The sequence below is a fragment of the Mobula birostris genome, chromosome 24 (assembly GCF_030028105.1).
Source record: "Mobula birostris isolate sMobBir1 chromosome 24, sMobBir1.hap1, whole genome shotgun sequence".
Classification (NCBI taxonomy): domain Eukaryota; kingdom Metazoa; phylum Chordata; class Chondrichthyes; order Myliobatiformes; family Myliobatidae; genus Mobula; species Mobula birostris.
The window spans coordinates 61,792,730-61,811,496 of record NC_092393.1 but is presented as its reverse complement, the minus strand read 5'-3'; the positions used below and the strand labels follow the sequence as shown (position 1 = coordinate 61,811,496).

Genomic DNA, 18,767 nt, shown 5'->3' with positions numbered 1-18,767 from the left:
CTTGCTTTCTGTCACTAGATGGTAGGAGTATAGTGATTAACATTAAAGATGGCACAACGTTAATGTCCTCACACTTGTGAAATTACAAGGTTACTTTTCAAATCAGAAATAACATTTGGAAGAAAATTCAACATCAAATATTATAGAAACAAGTCTTTAAAAAATTCTATACGGACCTTTAAAGAAAATCATCAAAGAAAAGAATAAAAATTTTATGACAATGCAGTGCAGTAAAGATAATTTTGTGTTTGAATACTCTCTTTCAGAACATCAAGGCACGCCAAAACATTTGACAGTGAAGTGCAACACTATCTACCTTCCATAAGTAATTTAGGAGGGGTGAAAGACTTTTTAAATACAACTGGATCACAAGTCATTGAACAGAAAATCTGCTTCAGTGACTATCTGAAATTACTATCAGTTTGTTCCCATAACTTTTTGACTCCAGTGAGAGACAAGGTACAAATATAAACTGGAGATAGTGACCTCAACTCTCTGACCATTAGCACAACCATGGACAAGAATAGGAGCAGGTGATTTGGAAAAACATTTAAATGGGAAGAGATAATCATGATGCTATTGCACAGAGTGTAAATTGGGGACAGATGTCCTTCGGGAAATGCAGTACCGAAATGTGGAGGCTGCTTAGGAACCACTTGCATGGGGTTCTGAATGGGTTTGTTGCATTGAGGCAGGGAAAAGATAGAAGGGTGAAAGAAGCATTGTTGACAAGAGAGGTGGAACAAGGGGAAGAAAGGAGCAGAGGAAGCAAAAATCATATAGGGCTCTTGAGAATTATAATGTAGCCCAGGAGTTTGAGAAGAAACTAAACAGAACTAATAAAGGCCATGAGAAGCCTTCGGCAACCATAAGAAGGCTTTGCCAAGTAGGATTAAGAAAACCCAGGGTGTTCTACATGTCCATGAAGAACAGGAGGATGATTCAAATGAAGGGAGGAATGCACAAGGATAAATGGTGATGGGAGTGTATTCTCCCTGGAGGCCAGTGATTGTGATTAATCATGTTCTCCAGAGATTTGTTCTGGGGCCCCTACTCTTTGCAATTTTTATAAACAACATTAAATAGTGGAAAGGTGGGTTAGCAAGTTTGCAGATGACAAAGGTTGGAGGTATTGTGGATAGTGTGGAAGGTTATTGTGGGATACAACAGAATGTAGAGCTGGACTGAGAAGTGACAGATGAAGTTCAATCCAGAGAAGTGTATACTAATACACTTTGATAGAATAAACTTGAAGATGGGGTAGAAGGTCAACAGCAGGACCCTTAGCAATGTGGAGGAACAAAGAGATCTTGCGGGCCACACCCACAGATCCCTCAAAGTTGATGCACAAGTTGAAAGAGTGGCTAAGACCATAAGACCGTAAAATATAGGAACAGAATTAGGTTATATGGCCCATGGAGTCTGCTCCACCATTTCATTATGGCTGATTGAATTTTCCTCTCAGCCCCAATCTCCTGCCTTCGCCCCATATCCTTTCAGGCCCTGAACAATCAAGAATCTATCAATCTCTGCCTTAAATATACATAAAGATTTGGCCTGCAAAGCAGGCTGTGGCAAAGAATTCCACAGATTCACCACTCTCTGGCTAAACAAATTCCTCCTCATCTCCGTTCTAAAAGGACGCCCCTCTATTCTGAGGCTGCGTCTTCTGGTCGTAGACTCTCCCACCATAGGAAACATCCTTTCCACATCCTCTCTATCAAGGCCTTTCAGCACTCAATAGGTTTCATGAGGTCACCCCTCCCATTCTTCTGAATTCTAGTGAATACAGGCCCAGAGCCACCACACGGTCTTCATATGACAAGTCATTCAATCCAGGAATCATTTTCATGAACCTCCTTTGAACCCTCTTCAGGATCAGCATAAGATAAGGAGCCCAAACCTTCTCACAATACTCCAAAGTGAAGCCTCACCAGTGATCTATAAAGTTTCAACATTATATCCTAGCTTTTATATTCTAGTCCTCTTGAAATAAATGCTAACATCACATTTGCCTTCCTCACCAAATTAACCTTCAGGGAACCTTGCATGAGGGCTCCCAAGAAACCTTTTCAATTGACCCCAAGATCAGATTTTTGTATTTTCTTTCCATTTAGAAAATAAAAAAAACCCTTTCATTTCTTCTACTAAACTGCATGACCATACACCTCACGACACTGTATTCCATCTACCATTTCTTTGCCCATTATCCTAATCCGTCCAAGTCTTTCTGTAGCCACTCTACTTCCTCAAAACTACCTGCTCCTCCAGCTATTTTCATATCATCTGTAAACTTTGCAACAAAGCCATAAGTTCCATCATCCAAATCATTGACATAACATAAAAAGAAGTGGTTCCACACAGACTCCTGTGGAACACCACTAGTCACTGGCAGCCAGCCAGAAAAGGCTCCCTTTATTCCCACTCTTTACCTCCTGCTAATCAGCCACTGCCTTATCCATGCTAGAATCTTTTAGGTGTATGGTTTGTAGGTCTTCATTAGTTGGGGAATTATATTTACGAGTCATGAGGTAATGTTGCAGCTCTATAGACTTTAAATCACTTTTTATAATGGTGTTTACATTTTAAATACATGCTGGTATATATGCATTATACACATATTATTCAAAATCTGTAATGCATGTTCAAGTTTAATTGTCATTCAACCACACACAAGTACAGCCAAACAAAACAACATTACTTCAGGGCCAACGTACAAAACACCATACTAACAGTCATATACTGCACAAGACACATATAGCACATAAAAGATTGCAGTAAAATACAGTCACACAGAAAAAATATGTAGTCCAGGACTTTGAATCCATGAATGTTGCAGCAGTCTGTAATCAAACACAATATGGTTTGTCTTTTGCCAAGCAAACACTGGGGTGCAGCACCAATTCCAGATTGTACAGCGTACCATACCACCTCCAGTTAAGCACTGATTCCGATACCGTTCTATTGGGAAGTTGTAAACAGGCAACACCACGGCTTGAGGCCTAGTCCTCACTACGACCAAGGCTACGCAGCTCCTTTGCTGTCTGCCAGTAAACCAGTGAACCGGATTTGCAGTATTCCATATTAACAATCTTCAACAGGGAAAAGTGACCATGACAATTACTCACTGCTAGACTGCACGCCACCTTTGCTCACCGACTCCTCCGATGCCTCTCTGACACAAGCAGCAGCATAATCTGCACCATGCCCAGCTCCTTCAGTTTCTCTGCCTGCGAGCAATTTGCTGATGGGGCAGATCTATAGTACTTTTAAGTTTTCAATGTCCAGCAGCGTCTAGTAATGTAAAAAAATAGGCTAACAAAAGACGTTAACACTGGTTGGCCCTGTGGAAGCCGCTGTGTCCAAGTGCACCACTATCTTGCTGGAAGTTCCTTTCACCTTTAACTTTATTTTCATATAATTATTTATAATTGTTGAATGTTGTTTCCATGTTGCACTCTGACTGGCACAGCACAGCAAATTCCCAATATATGTAAATATATATGGTCAATAAAGTTGGGCTGAAGAAGGATCTCGGCACAAAACATCAACTTTTTATTAATTTCCATAGATGCTGCATGACCCGAGTTCCTCCAGTGTTTTGTGTACGTCGCTTTGGATTTCCAGCATCTGCAGATTTTCTCATGTTTATGGTCAATAAAGTTTATCTTTGATCCTATAAAACTCTGGTTAAACTACACTCTAACCACTAACAAGAGAAAATCTGCAGATGCTGGAAATCCAAGCAACATACATAAAATGCTGGAGGAATTCAGCAGCTCAGGCAGCATCTATGGAATAAGGTACAGTTGAGGTTTTGGGCCAAAACCCTTCAGCAGGACAGCCTAACTCTAACTACTATTGTGTTCATTTCTGGTCAACTAATTATGGGAAGGATGTGGAAGCTTTAGAGAGGGTGCAGAGGAGATTTACCAGCATGCTGCCTGAATTAGACAGCATGTCTTATGAGGATAAGTTGAGTGAGCTAGGGCTTTTCTCTTTGGAGTGACAAAGGCTGAGAGGTGACTTGATAGAGGTGTACAAGATGATGAGAGGCATTGATCGTGTGGATAGTCAGAGGCTTTTTCCCCGAGCTGAAATGGCTAACACAAGAGGGCAGTTTTAAGGTGCTTGGAAACAGGCACAGAGGAGATGTCAGGGGTAAGTTTTTTTTTACACAGAGAGTGATGAGTGCGTGGAATGGGCTGCCGGCAATAATGGTGGAGACGGATACGATAGGGTCTTCTAAGAGACTCCTGGATAGGTACACCGAGCTTAGAAAAATAGAGGGCTATGGGTAACCCGAGGTAATTTCTAAAGTACATGTTCAACACAGCATTGTGGGCCAAAGGGCCTGTATTGTGCTGTAGGTTTTCTATGTTTCTACCCATGGACCCTATTTCCAGCTGTACAAAAAGGAACTGAAAATGGCTTTCCAATTCCTTCTTTTTAACTGTGCAGGATGAAGAGCCTACTCACAATTTCCCACTTAAACTGCTGATGGAGCTGTTACACCAGAATTTTCCCTTCCAACACCCTCAATGGAGCTGCCCACCATCTATTTCTGTTACAGACTGTTACAGTTTGATTGGGGCCATCAAAACTCAGTGCATGTAACAACTTAAAGAACTTACTTAAAAGTAGATGCTGTAATGAATAAACTACTCAAGTTTAGCACAGCTAGTTCCCACAAACTGTGACCGTGGCAACTATGTGTGCTTTTCCAGGATTATTAGCAGGGGTGATTGTTCAATCTACTTTGCTTCTTCTTCTAGTCGTGTTGTAGGGGCCAACTCAGTGAAAGCTAACAGGTGCAGTAGGCAGTGAAGAGGCTAAGTGGCCTTTATTGCAAGTACTAGAGGACGACAATTGTAGGGCAGCACCTGGAGAATTGTGTATAAATGTAGTCCATCCAAAAAAAAGGATATACACTGTTTCATATGTCATCTATAATTTCTGGAAATTAGTTCAAGTTTATTGTCTTTCAACCATACACGTGTACAGTTAAACAAAACATTGTTCCTCTGGGGTTAACGTGCAAACCACAGCAGATGCAGTCACAAAACACAGGTATCTGAGGGGCACTGCCTGAAGATCGACAGGTTGACAAAACGTCTGAGGTGAATATCTACGTAAGTCAGCAAAATGTTACTGCCACTATTATAATAAACAAGCAGTTATATAAATAAAGGATAAATGATAAAAAGTGACAAGTAAGAGTGTGCCTGCGAGACAGGGAGGGTGACAGTGTCAGTGAGCTGGGAAGGGTGACAGTGTCTGTGAGCCGGGGAGGATGACAGTGTCAGTGAGCCGGGGAGGTTGACAGTGTCAGTGAACCGGGGAGGGTGACCGTGTCGGCGAGCCAGGGAGGGTGAGAGTGTCGGTGAGACGGGGAGGGTGAGAGTGTCGGCGAGCCGGGGAGGGTGACAGTGTCAGTGAGACGGGGAGGATGGGAGTGTCAGTGAGCCGGGGAGGGTGGGAGTGTCAGTGAGACGGGGAGGGTGGGAGTGTCAGTGAGATGGGGATGGTGACAGTGTCAGTGAGCTGGGGAGGGTGAGAGTGTCGGTGAGCCGGGGAGGGTGAGAGTGTCGGTGAGCCGGGGAGGGTGACAGTGTCAGTGAGACGGGGAGGATGGGAGTGTCAGTGAGACGGGGAGGGTGGGAGTGTCAGTGAGATGGGGATGGTGACAGTGTCAGTGAGCCGGGGAGGGTGAGAGTGTCGGTGAGCCGGGGAGGGTGAGAGTGTCGGTGAGACGGGGAGGGTGAGAGTGTCTGCGAGCCGGGGAGGGTGACAGTATCAGCGAGCCGGGGAGGGTGACAGTGTCAGTGAGCCGGGGAGGGTGGGAGTGTCAGCGAGCCGGGGAGGGTGGGAGTGTCAGCGAGCCGGGGAGGGTGGGAGTGTCGGTGAGACGGGGAGGGTGAGAGTGTCAGTGAGCCGGGGAGGGTGAGAGTGTCGGTGAGACGGGGAGGGTGAGAGTGTCTGCAAGCCGGGGAGGGTGACAGTATCAGCGAGCCGGGGAGGGTGACGGTGTCAGTGAGCCGGGGAGGGTGGGAGTGTCAGCGAGCCGGGGAGGGTGAGAGTGTCGGTGAGACGGGGAGGTTGGAGGTGTCAGTGAGACAGGGAGGGCAAGAGTGTGCTTGTCGGCTGAGCTGTTGGGGGAGGGATGTAAGCCATTCAGACGAGGTGTCTATGTATGCTGAGTGACAGCAGGGAGGAGCCTTGCTTGCTTCAGTGTTCTCAGGAAGGGGAGGTGCAGTGCTTTCCTCTGATGAATAAAGAAGCATGAACGGCAGAGATGCTTCACCACCAGATGAACTCAACGCCTTCTATCCCACTTTGAAAGGGAGAACACAACTACAGCTGTGAAGATCCCTGCTGCACCTGATGACCCTGTGATCTCTGTCTTAGAGGCCGATGTTAGGCTGTCTTTAAAGAGAGTGAATCCTCACAAGGCAGAAGGTCCGGATGGAGTATCTGGTGAGGCTCTGAAAACCTGTGCCAACCAACTGCTGGGAGTATTCAAGGACATTTTCAGGGTCTCACTACTATGAGCAGAAGTTCCCACTTGCTTCACAAAGGCAATAATTTTACCAGTGCCTAAGGAAAATAATGTGAGCCACCTTAATATCGTCCAGTAGCATTCATATCGACAGTGATGAAATGCTTTGAGAGGTTGGTCATGACTAGACTGAACTCTTGTCTCAGCAAGGACCTGGACCCATTGCAATTTTCCTATTGCCAAAATAGGTCAACAGCAGATGCAATCTCAATGGTTCTCTACACTGCTTTAGACCACCTGGACAACACAAACACCAATGTCAGGATGCTGTTCACCAACTGTACCTCAGCATTTAACACCATCATTCCCAAAATCCTGATTGAGAAGCTACAGAACCTGGGCCTCTGTATCTCCCTCTGCAATTGGATCCTCGACTTCCTAACTGGAAGACCACAATCTGCGGATAGGTGATAACATCTCCTTGCTGATCATCAACACTGGTGCACCTCAGGGGTATGTGCTTAGCCCACTGCTCTACCCTCTATATACACATGACTATGGCCAAACATAGCTCAACACCATGTATAAATCTGCTGATGATACAACTATTTTTGGTAGAATCTCAGGTGGTGACGAGAGGGCATACAGGAGTGAGATATGCCAACTAGTGGAGTGGTGGTACAATAACAACCTGACACTCAGCGTCAGTAAGACGAAAGAGCTGATTGTGAACTTCAGGAAGGGCAAGATGAAGAAACACACACCAATTCTCATAGAGGGATCAGAAGTGGAGAGAGTGAGCAGTTTCAAGTTCCTGGGTGTCAAGATCTCTGAGGATCTAATCTGTTCCCAAGGTATTGATGCAGTTATAAAAAAGGCAAGACAGCGGCTATACTTCATTAGGAATTTGAAGAGATTTGGTATGTCAACAAACACACTCAAAAACTTCTATAGATGTATAGTGAAGCGCATTCTGACAGGCTGCATCACTGTCTGGTATGGAGGGGCTACTGCACAGGATCAAAAGAAGCTGCAGAAGGTTGTAAATCTAGTCAGCTCCATCTTGAGTACTAGCCTAGAAAGTACCCAGGACATCCTTAAGGAGCGGTGTCTCAGAAAGGCAGCATCCATTATTAAGGACCTCCAGCACCCAGGGCATGCGCTTTTCTCACTGTTACCATCAGGTAGCAGGTACAGAAGCCTGAAGGCACACACTCAGTGATTCAGGAACAGCTTCTTCCCCTCTGCCATCCGATTCCTAAATGGACATTGAACCCTTGGACACTACCTCACTTTCAAAAAAAATATAGTATTTCTGTATTTTGCACAATTTTTAATCTATTCAGTATATGTATACTGTAATTGATTTACTAATTTATTATGATGATTATTATTTTATTTTGATTTTTTTCTCTTCTATATTATGTATTGCAGGGGTCCCCAACCTTTTTTGCACTGCAGACCGGTTTCATATTGACAATATTCTTGCAGACCGGCCGACCGGGGGTGGGGGTGGTGGTGTGATGGTTGCCAATGGACAAGAGTAGCATTCAAATACGTTGTGTTTACCCAAAGAAAGACTACAATGACCATGAAGCCTTGCGCGGGCACCAGTGCGCATGTGTGACTTGCGCATGTGTGCACGTGCTGATTATTTTTCTACAAATCGTTTTTGGTGATTCTGTTCGGGGGGGGGGGGGGGAGTGTTAATCACGACCGGAATATCGGTGATATGTGGCTAATACACTCAATTTCGTTTCTAAAAGGGTTTATCTAACAAGTTTAATATTAAACACAGCGCATATTTTCCTCGCATGAATATAGCGATAAGGACAGGGGAGCTTGAAGTAAGTGTTGAACGAATTTCCAGTAGAAGTGGTAGAGGCAGGTTTGATATTATCATTTAAAGTTAAATTGGATAGGTATATGAACAGGAAAGGAATGGAGGGTTATGGGCTGAGTGCGGATCGGTGGGACGAGGTGAGAGTAGCGTTTGGCACAGACTAGAAGGGCAGAGATGGCCTGTTTCCGTGCTGTAATTGTTACATGGTTATATAAGTCAATAGCATCATAACATTTTAAGTAACGTTTGGATATTAAACACTGCGCATATTTTCCCTGTATGAACATATAAAATAATTGCAACACACCAATATCGCTGAATCAGTGGGAGCCCTGGGCTTGTTTCCCTGCAACAAGCCAGTCCTATCGAGGGGTGATGGGAGACAGCGATACTCGAAGGGGGTTCCTTATGTCCAGTCTATTCCGCAATTTAGTTTATGTTATATTCATCGCAGAAATATGTTGGAAATGGAAGCAACGTTTTCGGTGCTTCCATGGCTATCTCAGGATATCGAGCCTTGAGTTTGATCCAGAATGCCGGCAGAGATGTTATGTCAAACATACTTTTCAGCCTGCCGTCATCTGCAAGCTCGAGGAGTTGATCTTCTTCCCACACTGACATGGATGATGCGCGGGTAATGACCTCGCATCCGTAATGGCTCAACAGTGGATGTCACAGGGAATGAGGAAAGGTGCAGCTGACTCATATCGCCAAATCATACTGTTTCCTCGCGGCCCGGTGGTTGGGCACCGCTGATGTATTGCATTGAACTGCTGCTGCTAAATTAACAAATTTTGCATCACATGCTGGTGATAATAAACCTGATTCTGGTTCAGGGACCAGGTGAGATTGCTACTAATGGTGCATAAAGGGGAAAGGTAACCACTTCTTTCCTTTCGCTATTACATGGGGAGTTCAGCAAGGTTGAAAGCAAAGTGTGTGGTCACCGTTTCCTAATGGCATAATATGAACCCATTGTCGGTTCCATTTCTCCTCACAGGTTAAAGTATTGAGGATGAGAGTGGAAGACACGCAGATGTTCAGCGTAATCTGCCTGCATTTGACCTGTTTCCCTCTGGATGCTGGCAGAGAAAAGCGCAGGTTCTATCACCTCAATGTGGCTTATGGCTGTGGAATTCTTTTTTTGGGGGACTCTGCAGTTCAATGTTTAATGTCCTCAGCATCGAATGCGTTCCACAGTTGGAAGACTCTGCGGTTCATGTTCCATGTGTTTCTGGATACTCGTTTTTTTGCCATTTGCGCAATTTGATCGAGGCGCTTTGGTATGGAACTGGCTCAGTGGCTGAGGCCTGCAGTCATTGACACTGCACTCTCCGGATTGACTCAGTGGCTGTGGCTCCTGGATTGTTTTGGGGACTCTGCAGTTTGATGGTTAATATTCTGCGTTATTTGCTCTCTTTTTACTGCTTGCGCGATTTGCTCTTTTTCTCACCCCTCGGGTGTTCAATGTTTTCTCTGAACTGTTTCCATGGTATTTCTTTGTTTTGTGGCTACCTGTGGGAGGACAATTCTCCGGGATGCAAACTGTATACATACTTTGATAAAGGTGCACTTCAAAACTTTGAAAGATGTAGCATATTTCGAGAAGTCCTCTGGTTGATGAGTCCAGCAGTTATAGTCTCAAATTAAAAGGCTGGCAAAGGTTGGCATCATTAAGGACTCGCACCATCCAGGACATGTCCTCTTCTCGTTGCTACCTTCAGGGAGGTGATACAGGAGCCTGAAGACCCACACTCCACATTTTAGGATCAGTTTCTTCCCACTACCATCAGATTTCTGAATGGTTCATGAACCCATGAGCAATACTTCACTATCTTGTTCTCTTTTTGCACAACCTATTGTTTTTTTTATATATTTCTTATTGTTACTTACAGTAATTTTTAATATCTTGCACAATACTGCTGCCATAGAACAACATATTTCAAAGTTCAAAGTAAATTTATTATTGAAGTACATATACGTCATCAAATACAACCCTGAAATTCATTTTCTTGCCAGCATACTCAATAAATCCATCATAGGATAATAACCATAAATTAACAAAAGACTGCACCAACTTGGGCATTCCACCAGTGTGCAAAAGACAACAAATACAGAAAGAAATAATAATAATAATAAATAAGCAGTAAATATCCAGAACATGAGAAGAAGAGTCCTTTGGTTGTGGAAACTTTCAATAATGGGACAGGTGAAGTTAAGTGAAGTAATAACTGTTCCTGAACTCAGTGGTGAGAGTCCTGAGGCTTCTGTACCTTCTTCCTGAAGGCAATAGCCTGGGTGGTGGTGGTCCCTGATGATGGTTGCTATTTTCCTGCAACAACGCATCGTGTAGATGTGCTCAATGGTGGGGAGGGCTTTACCTCAGAATCAGAATCAGGTTTATAATCACCAGCATGTGATGTGTAATTTTTTAACTTAGCAGCAGCAGTTCAATGTAATATATAATCTAGCAGAGAAATAAATAAATAAAATAAAAAATGATAATAATAATAAATAAACAAGTAAATCAATTATGTATATTGAACAGATTAAAATAAAACATGCAAAAACAGAAATACTGTATACTAAAAAAAAAGTGAGGTAGTGTCCAAAGATTCAATGCCCATTTAGGAATCGGACAGCAGAGGGGAGGAAGCTGTTCCTGAATCGCTGAGTGTGTGCCTTCAGGCTTCTGTACCTCCTACTTGCTGGTAACAGTGAGGAAAGGGCATGCCCTGCGTGCTGGAGGTCCTTAATAATGGACGCTGCCTTTCTGAGACACCACTCCTTAAAGATGTCCTGGGTACTTTGTAGGCTAGTACCCAAGATGGAGCTGACTAGATTTACAACCTTCTGCAGCTTCTTTCGGTCCTGTGCAGTAGCCCCTCCATTTCAGACAGTGACGCAGCCTGTCAGAATGCTTTCCATGGTACAACTATAGAAGTTTTTGAGTGTATTTGTTGACATACCAAATCTCTTCAAACTCCTGATAAAGTATAGCTGCTGTCTTGCCTTCTTTATAACTATATCGATATGTTGGGACCAGGTTAGATCCTCAGAGATCTTGACACCCAGGAACCTGAAGCTGCTCACTCTCTCCACTTCTGATCTCTCTATGAGGATTAGTATGTGTTCTTTCATCTTACCCTCCTGAAGTCCACAATCAGCTCTTTCATCTTACTGATGTTGATGTTGATGGTGAGTCCAAAGTTGTCACAAGCTGTGGAGAATTTGTCCATATTGATTTGCATCTCTGGCTCCGAGCCAACATACAAGATGCAGTCATCAGCAAAGAGGAAGTCTCTCAGAACAGTCTCCTTAACTTTGGTAATAGCTTGAAGTCTCCTCAGGTTGAGTGCAGGACAGCAGAGAATCCTCTGAGGCGTTCCCAGTCACGAATAGCGTCAAACAGGGTTGTGTGCTCACACCCACACTGTTCAGCATGATGTTTACTGCCATGCTGAATGATGCCTTCCAGGACAGTGATGCTGGAATCAGCCTCAAGTACAAGTGTGAGGTGATGCATTCTGGATAGCGAAATCCAGGTAGAACTTACACAATGAACAACAGGGTTTTACGGAGTTTTGTAGAATAGAAGGACCTTTGAATACAAGTATGTTTCCCTGAAAGTGGAATCATGGGTAGACAGGGTGGTGAAGGAGGCTTTTGGCATGCTTGCCTTCATCAGAGCACTGAGCATAAAAATTCGGAGGTACAGGACTGTGGTGAGACCCCACTTGGAGTACTGTCTTCCATTTTGGTTTTCCTGCTACAGGAAAAATGTTATTAAACTAGAATGTGCACAGAAAAAACTTACAAGAATACTGCCAGGACTTGGTGTTTGAGATATGGGGAGAGGTTGGACAGACTAGTACTTTATTCCTTAGCGTAGGAGACTGAGCGGTGATCCTAAAATCATGAGGGACATAGATAGGGTGAAAACATGCAGTCTTCCTGAAGAGTTGGGGGATCAAGAACTAGAGGGCACATGTTTAAGGTGTGAGGGAAATGATTTAATAGGAATTTGAGGGAAAGCTTTTTTTGCATAAAAGGGGTGTTTATATGGAAGCAGCTGCTAGAAGAACTGGATGTGCACAATAACTTATAGAAGACAAACAGGTACATGGATAGGAAAGGTTTAGAAAGTATTGAGCCAAATGTTTTGGACTCCCTAATATATGACAATGACCTTCTACCATATCCATATCCCTCATAATTTTATAAACTTCTATGAGGTCACCCCTTACTCTCCTGTACACCAAGGAGTAAAGATTCAGCATGGCCAACATCTCTTTGTAACTCAGGCCCATCTAGTCCTGGCAGCATTCTCATTAATCTCTTCTGCACCCTTTCCAGCTTGACAAATGTCAGTCCTGATGAAGGGTCTCGGCCTGAAACCCACTGTTTACTCTTTTCCATAGATGTTGCCTGACCTGCTGAGTTCCTCCAGCACTTTGTGTGCATTGCTTTGGATTTCCAGCATCTACAGATTTTCTCATGTTTGTGGAACAAACAATATGAACTTCAGAGGTTCTTTAAAAACTGTCCTTTCTTCCCGTACATCTGTGTAATCCACCACACACCTCTTTCTAGGTGCACACTTTTGTTGTAAAAATAAAACCATTTTCTCAGACTTGAGTAATAATACTTTCTATCGGCTTTCTCATACCTTCTGTCAACACAGGAGGTGACTATTCAGCCCATCAAGTCTACACAGATTCTCAGAGAAATTGCATCAATCAAGTTCCCCACTAACTTCCCTACAACCAATTCTCCCTCGCATGTGCATTATCTCCTACCTGCAAGGTACTTTACAGCAGTCAACTAGCCTACCAACAGCACTGCTCTGAGTTGAGGGAGGACATCAACATGGACTCAGTGGCCACTTTATTAGGTACAAGAGTGGAGACCAGTGTGGTCTTCTGCTGCTGTAGCCTGTCCACTTCAAGGTTCAGCATGCTGTGCGTTCAGTGATACTCTTCTGCACACCACTGTTGTAACTTGTGGTCATTTGAGTTACTGTCACTTTCCTGTCAACTTGAACCAGTCTGGCTATTCTCCCTGACCAATCCCATTAACAACGATGATTTTTTTGCCTTTCGCACCATTCTGTAAACTCTGTAAGACCATAAGACATAGGAGCAGAATTAGGCCATCTGGCCCATCGAGCCTGCTCCGCCATTTGAATCATGGCTGATCCTTTTTTTCTATCTCCTCCTCAACCCCAGTCCCCGGCCTTCTCCCTGTAACCTTTGATGCCATGTCCAATCAAGAACCTATCAATCTCTGCCTTAAATGCACCCAACACCTGGCCTCTAACAGCTGCATGTGGCAACAAATTCCACAAATTCACCATCCTTTGGTTAAAGAAATTTCTAGAGACAATTGTGCTTGAAAATCCCAAGGGATCAGCAGTTTCTGAGATACTCAAACCACCAGATCTAGTACCAACAACCACTTTGTGGTCAAAGTCACTTAGATCACAATTCTAATGTTTGGTCTGAACAACAAATGAACTTCTTGACTATGTCTGAATGCTTTTGTCACATGATTGGCTGATTAGATATTTGTATTAACAAACAGGTATACCAAATAAAGTAGACACTGAATGTACTTAAAGGAAACAAGGAAATCCATGTGTTTGGAAGGAGAACATGCAAACTCCAAATGTTGTACTGAGAACAAGACTGAACCTAGGTCAGTGCAGCTAAGGCAGCAATATGCACCTATGACATTTCACTGAGGTGATGAGCGAGTGTTGGAATTCCCTCCTTTTGGGAGACAAGTTAACTACAGTCTTCCTCTCAAGATTCCATGGTAATATTTGAAGAGCTTAGATTTTCTTATATAAGTGTCACCTTTTCGATACTCTGCAAAATGAACTTATCCATTTAATTGTGTGGATGTTAATGATCCCGCAGCACTATGTTACATACTCTTGATGACTAGACTAAGATTTAGCTCATGATCATATACTCCAAAATCAACTTGTGATTCATCTTTGCCAAGAGCTATGCAGCACTGAACGGACTGACGCATATACCAACAATAAGCAGATGAGTAGTACAATCCCTCCGAACATCCAACTTTTTCTTCCCATCAAAAATATCTAAGTTAAATTGCACATCATAAAGAGTTAATAAATCTCACACACCCCTTACCTCTGTATGCCTTTGATGAAGTGCATTATATTCTTTCTTGAGTTCAGACTCTCTCTCTTCCAATCTGCCAACTGAGGGAAAGAAAAACCATTAGAATGCTAACAAAAAGTGTCGGCAACAAATCCAGTTATCTCGTTCATCCTCAAACTCAATCACCAGCGAGAACAGCATTAACTTGTCATAAAGTGGGAGAACAAAAATAATGATGACAGTAACTTCATGCCACATTGAACATGTCAAAAGCTACCAAGTGTTTTCTAACTATACCTCATTATGCTGATTTTGTCCTCTACTATTTACAGCATGACTAATAATAATAATAAGTACTTTATTGATCCTGATTGGGAAATTATTTAATAACAGCAGCAACATTTAAAAACACACTTAATAATGACAATAAATATATTAATTAATAATACACACAATAATTTACCAGTGTGCAATACTGTATAATAATGTGTGAAGTAATAAAACAGAGACTATTTTACTATGATGTGTGTTCTTCTGCAGCACAAACTGTTGTATAAGCTTATTGCATTTGGTAGGAAAGATTTTCTGTAATGATCCTAGTGACAGTGGAGCCGAATGAGCCTGTTCAAAAGGGTGCTCCGCTGCTTATTCAGTAGGTCATGGAGAGGATGTGACTGATTGTCCATAGTTGATAACAGTTTGTTTAGTGACCTCCTCTCCACCACAAACTCAACAGAGTCCGGGTTGTAGCCAAGGACAGGTCCAGCATTTTTGCTAAGTTTATTTAGTCTTCTTGCATCACCAGCACCGATGCAGCTCCCCCAACATAAAGCTGCAAGAAGACTGTGCTCACTACAACAGATTGGTAAAAGATCTCCAACATCCTGCTGCAAACGTTGAGCTATCTCAGCTTCCTTAGAAAATAGAGTCTGCTAATCCTCTTCTTGTAAACAGCCTTGGTGTTTGTTTTCTAGTCAAGTCTGTTGTTGAGGTGAACACCCAAGTATTTGTACTCCTCCACCACTGCAACTTTTTCTCCCAGAATGTATACAGGACTCAAAACAACAAGCCCTGGGTCACCAATAACCTGAAAGAACTTTTAAATATGAAGAAGAAAGCCTTCAGGTCTGGAGATAGACAAGTACTGAGGCAAGTACACAGTGAACTGAGGGTAAAGCTGAGGGAGTGTAAAGAATCCTACAAGAGGAAACTAAAGTACAAGCTCTAGCAGAATAGCATAAGGGACGTGTGGTCAGGCATGAAGCAGATTACTGGCTTCAAGGTTAAGGGTAGCAAGATCGAGGGCTGCCTGGATAGGAAAGTGTACATCTTCACACCCACCGCCTGTTCTGGATTAACAACTGGAAGCAACAAACTGATTTTTTTTAAACCACTGAAATGCTTTCAGAAAAAAACTCTAGAACTATAAATAGAGATAAATCTACTCCTCATGGTATATTATACATGTACTATTTTAAGTGCGCATATACTGGATTTTGAACTAAATGAAGGTGGCTTCGGCGATCACACATGCTTGACATAATTTACTGAACTAAATTAAAATTAGTTCTTGTTTTAATCTAAAGTTTGCAACTATAAATAGCAAAAACTTATATTATTAAGTTGAGAGAAAAGACCAATATGGAAAACAGCTGGAGATTTGCCTTCATCGTTATTACCTGTATATTGTGCTTAGTCAACAAAAATGCTATGGTGGTGATGAATACGTGCATTTCAAGATAATTGTTGCATGTTGCTGAATGTTTACAGTGTACACCACACCCAAAGTTGGCATACTTTAACCAGATTATGAATATATTCCTACAGCTATTCACATTACATATTTTAGATTACTGATAACTGCTTGCAACTGTAAAGTGAGGTTCCCAACAGTCCTACGTTATACAAAAGTCATTTTTCAAATGTCAGTGAAGAAATTCTTCCATACCTGTCATAAATGGCTGTCCTTTTATTTTGAGGCTATTTAAAACAGATGAAAAAGTTCCATCTAGACTACGATGAGTCCTATTGCCGTGGATTCTCCAGAGAGAATACAACCTCTCAGCATTTACCCTGTTTAAGTCCCCAAGAATCTACATTTCAGCAAGATTGCTCCTTAATCTTCTAAATTCCAATGAAAAGAGTTAAAAAATGTTCAGCTTTTTCAATTAGGACAATCCCACTATACCTTCTCTGAACCACCTCCTTTATCTTCCTCAAATAGGGGCAGCAACGCTGTTCACAGTACACCTCATTCTGCAGATTAGCATATTTCTCTATATGTATGAACATATACATATATACTCCATCCCCCATGAGGTAGAGCCCAACATTCCAGTAGGTTTCTGTATTACTTGTTACATGTTTATATGTTGTGTACACAGACCCCAAATCCCTTTCTGCTGTGACTTCCTGCAATTCCTTTCCACATAAATATTTTACTTTGTTCTCCCTTCCAAAATGAGTACTTCATATTTTCCCCACATTTTTAAATCTGGACGAATCCAATGGCTTTCTTCCTCAAAGTTATAATCAATATGAATAAACAATTGTAGTTTCAGACCTGATCCCTGCAGTATGGTTTATCCCTACTTCCTCTCTGCTGCTCCATCATCTAACCATATCACTATATAAGCTGTGGCACCATGGGTTCTTACCTTGTAACTGAACTTATTGTCAGTCATCTTGTTAAATACCTCTTGAAAGTCTACATACATTCATGAAACCACAAAGATCAAATCTCATCTGATAAATGCACTGATTTTGTTACATGCATATGCACATTTTCTCCAACTGTCTTGGACCTTGAGCATAGAACAGCAAAGGAACAGGCCGTTGTGCCAACAACACTGGAGCCAATTTAAACTAATCCCATCTGCCTGCACGTGGTCCTTATCCTTTCATTCCCTGCCTGTATAAATGTCCTTCAAATGTTGCTATTGGATCTGCCCCCTAAAACCCTCACTAATTTTTATAGGTGCACCGTAGAAAGCATTCTTCTAGGGTGCATCACAACCTGGTATGGAAGCTGTCCTGTCCAAAACTGAAAGAAGCTGCAGAAGATCGTGAACACGGCGCAGCACATCACACAAACCAATCTTCCGTCCTTGGACTCACTTTATACCGCACGCTGTCGGAGCAGTGCTGCCAGGATAATCAAGGACACGACCCACCCCGCCAACACACTTTTCATCCCTCTTCCCTCCGGGAGAAGGCTCAGGAGCTTGAAGACTCGTACGGCCAGATTTGGGAACAGCTTCTTTCCAACTGTGATAAGACTGTTGAACGGATCCCGACCCGGATCTGGGCCGTAACCTCCAAATATCCGGACCTGTCTCTCGGTTTTTTTTGCACTACCTTACTTTCCATTTTTCTATTTTCTATTTATGATTTATAATTTAAATTTTTAATATTTACTATCGATTTGTAATCCAGGGAGCAGGAAGCGCAGAATCAACTATCGCTGTGATGATTGTATGTTCAAGTATCAATTGTTTGGCAACAATAAAGTATGAAGTATTTCTACCATCACCTTTGGCACCTGCATTAAAAAAACTTGCCTAACAAATCCGCTCTAAGTGTCCTCCTTTCACCTTCATATATGCCCTCTAGTATTTGAACTTTTCATTCTGGGGAAAAATCTCTATCTACCCTACATATGCCTCTCACAATTTAGTTACATAATTCAATCCAGTCACCCCTCAGCACCTAAAGCTCCAGAGAAAACAATCAAATTTTGACCAAACTTGTCTTATAGCTACACACACAAAATGCTGGAGGAGCTCAGTAGGCCAGCCAGCATCTATGGAAAAGAGTAAACAGTCGAAATATTGGGCCAAGACCCTTCATCAGGATTGGTAAAAAAAGATGAGAAGTCAGAGCAATAAGGTGGCAGGAGTGGAGGAAGAAGTACAAGGTAGTAAGTGGTAAGTAAAACCAGGACAAGAGTAGAGGTGAAGTAAAGAGCTGGAAAGTCAATTGGTGAAAGAGATAAAGGGCCAGAGAAGGGGAAATCTGTTGGAAGATGATAAGGGAGGTAAAGAAGATAAGGTGAGATCCCAATGAACCTCTTCATCATCATCTCATGGGTTCAGTGGACATTGAACCCATGAACACTACCTCACTACTATTTTATTTCTTTGTGTTGCTTACTTAATTTAACTATTTAATATATATACAGTTTTTGCTTTATTATTATGTATTGCATTGTACTGCTGCCGCAAAGTCAACAAATTTCACGGAATATGCTGATGATATTAAACCTGAGCAACACACATCAAAGTTGCTGGTGAAC

At 42.5% G+C, this 18,767-nt stretch overlaps 1 protein-coding gene across 2 annotated transcripts in view; it reads right to left on the bottom strand.

The window, feature by feature from the left end:
• The window catches only part of LOC140187338 (C-Jun-amino-terminal kinase-interacting protein 4-like), a 295,764-nt gene that overhangs the window by 177,005 nt on the left and 99,992 nt on the right, over positions 1-18,767 (bottom strand). For both annotated transcript variants that reach the window (XM_072242530.1, XM_072242531.1), the window contains exon 3: positions 14,504-14,574. In XM_072242530.1, the coding sequence (XP_072098631.1) occupies positions 14,504-14,574 (71 nt within the window). The remainder of the gene's footprint in view (positions 1-14,503; positions 14,575-18,767) is intronic.